This window comes from Meriones unguiculatus, chromosome 8, assembly GCF_030254825.1.
Source record: "Meriones unguiculatus strain TT.TT164.6M chromosome 8, Bangor_MerUng_6.1, whole genome shotgun sequence".
NCBI lineage: Eukaryota > Metazoa > Chordata > Mammalia > Rodentia > Muridae > Meriones > Meriones unguiculatus.
Genome location: NC_083356.1, coordinates 2,269,344 through 2,275,679, shown reverse-complemented (window position 1 = coordinate 2,275,679; position 6,336 = coordinate 2,269,344). Strand labels below are relative to the sequence as shown.

The 6,336-nt window shown below is 57.4% G+C and overlaps 1 protein-coding gene and 1 long non-coding RNA gene across 7 annotated transcripts; one reads left to right on the top strand and one right to left on the bottom strand.

Moving 5' to 3' along the window:
- Positions 1–807: 807 nt before the first annotated feature.
- On the bottom strand, positions 808–1,594 carry LOC132655738 (uncharacterized). The gene is made up of 2 exons (XR_009593528.1): positions 1,459–1,594; positions 808–1,212 (listed from the first exon to the last, which is right to left on the bottom strand). It is a non-coding gene; the product is annotated as an uncharacterized LOC132655738 (long non-coding RNA).
- Ankrd33 (ankyrin repeat domain 33) lies at positions 1,535–6,080 on the top strand. 6 transcript variants are annotated; one of them, XM_060388579.1, is made up of 5 exons: positions 1,535–1,991; positions 3,615–3,849; positions 4,005–4,134; positions 4,248–4,388; positions 5,081–6,080. In XM_060388579.1, exons 2-5 carry the CDS (start codon positions 3,685–3,687, stop codon positions 5,776–5,778), a joined length of 1,134 nt encoding a protein of 377 aa, XP_060244562.1. In that variant the 5' UTR covers positions 1,535–1,991; positions 3,615–3,684; the 3' UTR covers positions 5,779–6,080. The 6 variants fall into 6 exon arrangements, with proteins under 6 accessions (XP_060244562.1, XP_060244560.1, XP_021510086.1 ...); XM_060388577.1 differs by having other exon boundaries at positions 2,766–3,849; XM_021654411.2 differs by having other exon boundaries at positions 1,535–3,427.
- The last annotated feature ends 256 nt before the right edge of the window (positions 6,081–6,336 follow it).

Sequence of the window (6,336 nt, the reverse complement as noted above, 5' to 3'; positions counted from 1 at the left end):
CTGAGCCGTCTCTCCAGCGCCTATTTCTGTTTTCATGTCATACATCTAAATCCACATCTAAAACAAAGCATGGAATATTATTCTGCCTTAGTTTCTGTTGTCCCCTTCCTCTTAGACACCTTTTCTTTCCTAATTTACCATTGTTTTCATTTCACAATTTTTAAATTAAATATAGACTCCCCATTTGAAAAAAAAAAAACACTCGGGGGCTGGAGAGGTGGCTCAGAGGTTAAGAGCACTGGCTGCTCTTCCAGAGGTCCTGAGTTCAATTCCCAGCAACCACATGGTGGCTCACAACCATCTATAATGAGATCTGGTGCCCTCTTCTGGTGTGCAGGTGTACATGCAGGCAGAACACTGAACACATAATAAATAAATACATCTTTAAAAAAAAAAAGAAAAGAAAAAAACACTCAATATTTGTCTAAGTCTGGGTTATTTCATTTAACACGATTGTCTCTGTTGCATCCATTTTCCCAAAAATAATATAACTTCATCCTTCTTTATGGCTGAGTAAACCTCCATGGTATGTGACCACGTTTTCTTTATCCGCTGATCTGTTGACCAGCATCTGGACTGCTCCATCTTAGCTGCTCTCAGCAGTTTCCCCGTAAACATGGGCGTCCAGGCATGCTGGCCAGGGCCGGTAGAGCGGGTAGAGAGTTTCTGTTTTAGTTCTTTGAGGAACTCACAGGATCCTTGCATAAAGGCCACATGAATTTACACTCCCACCAGCAGGAAGTAAGGGGCTCCTCTTTCTCTCATCCTGACCAGCACTGTTCTTCTCTCTCTCCCTTTCTTCCTTCCTTTTTCTTTCTTTTTTTTTTTTTTTTTTTTTTTTTTGGCTTTACTGAGACAGGGTTTCTCTGTGTGGCCCTGCCTGTCCTGGAAGTCACTCTGTAGACCAGGCTGGCCCCAAACCCAGAAATCTGCCTGCTTCTGCCTCCATAACGGATATGGACAAAGAGGGAAGCAAGCTTGCTCTGTCTGCCTGCTTGCTCTTGCTAGCAGGCCCGTTCCTTCACTGGAGTGAGAGCATACGTCTCTGGGATTCTTGTGTCAGCTGAGACATCCAGGCGCGTGGACTGCGCAGCCACTGGAAAGCAGTTGTTAGATATGAGGATCAGGCTCACGTTGGTGATTCCAAGAAGTTCCCTGTTAAGTGGGGATGTGGCTGCCTAGTTCTGTCTGTCGGGTTGATGAATCATTGGCCTGGATAAGGAGGAAACAAAAATCACTGGAGGCGGGAACACTGTAAAACAGAGCAGTATGGCAAGACCTGGTCCACGCGCGTGTACCCTGAAGCCAGCAGGCCCAGGGCTGGAGGAATCCACGGGTGCCCGCCAAAGCACTGTCTGCTAGCGGCGAGAAGCTGCCAGCAGCCCAGGGCATGGTAGGGTTAACACCTTCCTTCAAGCCTGAGGTCCTGCGGTGGAGGGATTATCCAGGTTACAATACCGAGGGGCGGGGCCACCCTCACGGTGGGTGGTGCCATTCCGGGTGCGGAGCGCGGACGTTCACCTTCCGTGGCTTCCTGCTGCAGATCCGTGTGGCCCGGGCCTCAGCCTCCCGCCCTGGCTCACGTCTGTGCCGTGCTGGAGTGTGCCCCAGCGCTGTGAGCCAGAAGAAACCGCTCCTTAAGGAGCCTGGCGAGGCGAACGTGGTGGGCGCACGCCCCTGCGCGCCTCCGCGGGATGCCACGCCGCAGGGAGCAGCGGGGAGCAGGTGAAACAGCGAAGATTTGCCTCCCTCCACCCGACTTCTGCTACAGTTTACCGCTGGAGCCTGTGTTACACAATCGGACCTGGCTCGGGGGGAAAAAGGAAGCTGTGGGTGGGCGGGTGTCCGTGAGCAGAGATTTGTGCCCTACAATCTCCTGGACATCTGAGTACTGCACCGAGTTCCACAAGGCACACTCAGCACGTCTTACTCGGATGGTTTGGGGTAGAGCAGCCATCTTGTGACTAAGAGGGAAAATAGGAGAGGTCCAGGTAAGGCCCTGGGGCCCTCTGGTCCCTTAACCAATACCGGCAGCTTGCTAGTCCTTGAAATTTTGTGTGTGAAAAGTAAAACTATTTGCTAGGCCACGTGCATCCGTTAGCACGCACCAGAAATAACCACTGGCTGGTTCAGATAGGAAGGGCTGGAAAGGCCGGCTCCGGGCCGAATAGACAGTCACGTGGCCTCTGCCTGCGCAGGAGCTGGTGAATCAGGAAGCCGCTTGCAGAGCCAGCCTGTGGTGCCTGGCCCGCCTCAGGCAAGCTGGCTTTGGATGGAGGCTGGGTCCAGCCCAGACTGAACCCTGCTCTCCAGGTCAGCCCCACCCCATCAAGATCCTAACTGACGTCAGTAGGACAGGTTTTTAAAATGCAGGGTGGGGTGAAGGACAAACAAATTCTGCAGCATAGTTAGCGACTTGTAAAAGTCGCTGGGCGTGGTGGCGCACCCCTTTGAGCCCAGACTTTGGAAAGCAGAGGCAGGCAGCTCTCTGAATGTGAGGCCAGCCTGGTCTACAAAGCGAGTCCAGAACAGCCAAGGCTACCCAGAGAAGCCCTGTCTTGGGGAAGAAAAAAAAAACAGTATAAATTTATTACTATTTTACGTAAAACTTCAAATCTAATCCATTGACTTCAATACATCATAATTTCCATACTCCCATTTTTAAGGTTTATTTTTATTTTAATGTTTATTTTTATTTACGGTGCGTTTGTTTTGTTTCGTTTTGCCCGTTGTATGTTGGGTCTATGGACCGCCCATGACTGCAGTGCCTGCAGAGACCAGAAGAGGGCATCAGATTCCCTGGCCTGGAGTCCCAGGCAGTTGTGAGCTGCCTGGTGGGTGCTGGGAGTGGAACCTCAGTCCTTGGGGAGAGCAGCCAGCACTCTGCGCTCCTGACCCCCCTCTCCAGCTGCTGACAACTGCTTACCTTTTGATTTCCTTGGGCAAACCCTGGAGCCCACCTCCCCACTCATCTTTATTTAATGCTCACACCTTCCCCACACCACAGCCACGGCCGCCTCCCCAGATCTGCTCCTCTGAAGTGCAGGGGCTCCACAGCTGGGCACGCAGACCCTCAGCATGCTTCCCTTGCAAGGCCTCGGCTTAGCGGTGAGAAGGCTCAGCTCTGGCTGGAGCTGCGGCCACCAGCCAGGCCTAGCAGGGCCTTGGAGCAGGGATTGAGCAATGGCAGATAGTCCCACCACCCCTCCAGGCCCCCAATCCCTCCCTAACCCGCTTGACCCAGCTCAGCCCCAAGGAGTTTGTGGCAGCTCTGCAGGCACAGCCATCTGTCACCTGCGGCTCCTGGCGACACACAGTCTGTCAGCTGCTTTGCACAAGGGCTAGTGCACTTTTGGGGTGTAGGGGTGCTCTGAGCCGCAGGCTGGGCGCTGGCTGTGGTGACCTTTTGGAGACCCTAGAGCCCCAGGTAAGTTTTGGGGGGGTGATAACCCCTGTCAGGAGCCCCGTTGGGGACCTGACCTACAGTAAGAGGCCTTGGCTGCCTGACTTGGGTCTGGGCGGGGGGAAGACACCCTCCCCCGGGTGAAGGCTTTCCCTGGGGAGGCTGCCGCAGCTGACTCCGGGAGAAGCTGTTTCCCCGCATTCCATCACAGCCGCCAGCTGAATAAAGAGGGACCCAGGCTGCGGGCAGAGGAGCCGCCGGTGCTGCAGAGAGGACTGGCCATGTCCGAGGCACCGTCCTGCCCCAGCACCGAGACCCCTACCCCTGGCTGCGACGTGAAGACGTTGTACTGGGCATGCGTCCACAACGACCCTGCTGAACTCCAAGCCAGGCTGGACGCCGGGGTCTCCCCGGAGGAGGCTTCCCAAGTGGACAGCAATGGGAGGGTGAGATGCCCCCGTCTCAGCAGAGCAGCTGGGGACAGCTCAGACCTGCCCTCCCCGTGGGGGTTCCAACAGGCTCTGAAAAGTGAGAGCTAGGGGAGGGGGTCCCAAGGAGACCTTACTGGAAAGTGGGGGACTCCAAGCTGCTGTGTCCCCAGACAGGTCTCATGGTCGCGAGCTACCACGGCTTTGGTTCCATTGTGGCTCTGCTCAGCCGCTGTCCTTTCCTGGATGTGAACCAGCAGGACAAAGACGGCAACACGGCCCTCATGCTGGCCGCTCAGGCAGGTGTGAGACACAGCACCCCACCCCCGTGGGCCCCAGACCCCGCACAAGGCTCTCCTGGCCCCACTTCACCGCCCTGGTACCTGGGCAACCTAGCTCTGTGTCCGGCTCTGCAGGTCACGTGCCTCTGGTGAGTCTCTTGCTCAACTACTTTGCCGGCCTGGACCTGGAGCGCAGGGACCAGCGCGGGCTCACGGCTCTGATGAAGGCGGCCATGCGGGACCGCTCCGAGTGTGTGGTCGCCCTCCTCATGGCAGGTGTGCGGCCCACTTCCTCCACCACCCCCAGACACCACTTAGCTACATTGGGAGAGTGTGGCCGGAGCGCATCCAGGCCAGCCTATGGAGGAGGGACAGGCCGCCACCCTTCCGCAGCCGGCTGGTGCAGCTAGCCGCAGCTCTGTGTACAGAGGGCCCAGCTGAGAGTGCAGGCATCAGATGGGGAATGGGGAAAGGCGAGGCAGCGAGGTGGGACCCACAACCAGAGCCTAGAGTTCTAGTCCCGGCCTTGCCTCAGCCAGAGACCCGGGTAGAGGAACACGGCTGTGGGGTAGGGCAGCTGCGGGGACCGGCTTCAGCTCCAGGCAGTGTTCAGTGGCAGCCGGAGCCTTTTGTCCAGGACAGCTCTCTCTGTGGAGCTTCAGAGCCCTCATCATTCCCTGAGGTGGCTAACGGTGCCCTCTGCTGGTCTCTCTGAGGGATCCCTGCCTCCAGCTCTTCCCGGGAAGGAAGGGCACCCCCTGTCTTTCTCCTTTCAGAGTGACTGTTTCTCTGGCTCCCCCAGTCCTGACTGTGGTAGCTTCCTGTCTTTTACACAGAAGGCTGCAGCCCTGGGCTTCCAGTCTGGGAGGTGTTCTAAATCTTGCTTAAACCACCCCATGGCTGAGGGATTCGCCTTTGCACAATTCACAGCTCCCTAACCCCTCCCTGTCACGCTGGGCCACTTGCAGGTGCCGACCTGAGCTCAGTGGATCCCGTCCGGGGCAGGACAGCCTTGGAGTGGGCCGTTCTGACTGACAGCTTTGACACAGTGCGGAAGATCAGGCAGCTGCTGAGGCGACCCCGGGCAGAGCAGCTCAGCCTATGCTACCAGCCAGAATGGCCAGCCTTGGCCCAGCTTGTTGCCCAGGCCCAGGCCCAGGCCCAGGCCGCCCCGTCCCTCCTGGAGAGGCTGCAAGCCACCCTGAGCCTCTCTTTTGCTCAGTCTCCGCAGGAAGGGGGTGTGCTGGACCACTTTGTGACTGTCACCACCAGCTTGGCCAGTCCCTTTCTCAGCACAGCCTGCCACACGCTGTGCCCTGACCACCCCCCCACGCTAGGCACCCGGGGCAAGTCGGTGCCGGAGCTGTTGGGTACCGCCCCTCCCCCGCCCCCTGCACCCCATCCTCCCCAGGCAGTCCCCACTCCCCAGGCCTTTGCCCCCTCCCAGAGCCATCAGCGCACGCTCTCCCAGTGGCTGCCGTTCAGGGACGGTCCCAGGTCCCAAGTCCCCAAGATCCTCCTCTCTAAGGCACCTTCCCGCACCACCCAGTACAGCTTGGTCCTCAGGCCTGCAGGGCACCGAAGCCTGGCTCTTCCTGTCTGGAGATACCAGGAGAGGAAGAAGAAGGAGGAGGAGGAAGCAAAGAAACATGGGGAGGAGGGCTAGGCCAGGCTGGAGGCAAGAGAGACCCAGTCCTGTCTGGGCCTCTTTGTGCTTCCCAACCGTCTGTCTGCAGGAACCTGCTCTCGCCAAGTCAGAGTCTGCAGGGGGGAATGGGACCGACCCGGTGTCTGCCAGCGGGGCACTGGCTACCGTGATTATCGTGGAAACACGCACACACTCTATTCTGTATAACACGTCACAAAGCGAGAGAAAGCAAACCGTTCTCGCACAAAATCTACAACCTGTATCGAATAAAGAGCTGAGCGTAGAAAAGCGTGCGCGGCACGCCATTCGTCTGGTGGAAATCACGCTTGGTTCATCTTTCTCCTCAACTTCATGGGCTTTAGGACCACACAGAAGACACGCCTCTGGGTGCCCACGGATGCTTAACTGAGAAAGGGAGGGCCCCCTGAATGCAGGGAGCATGGCTCAGCCGACTGGGTGAAAGGAGGCCAGCACAGGCAAGCCGTTACCCGCCTGCAGACGCAAGGTGGCCGGCTGCCTCGGCTCCTGCCGCCAGCCTCCCCCCCACCCCCAGCCTGGACTAAACAAGAGCACAGG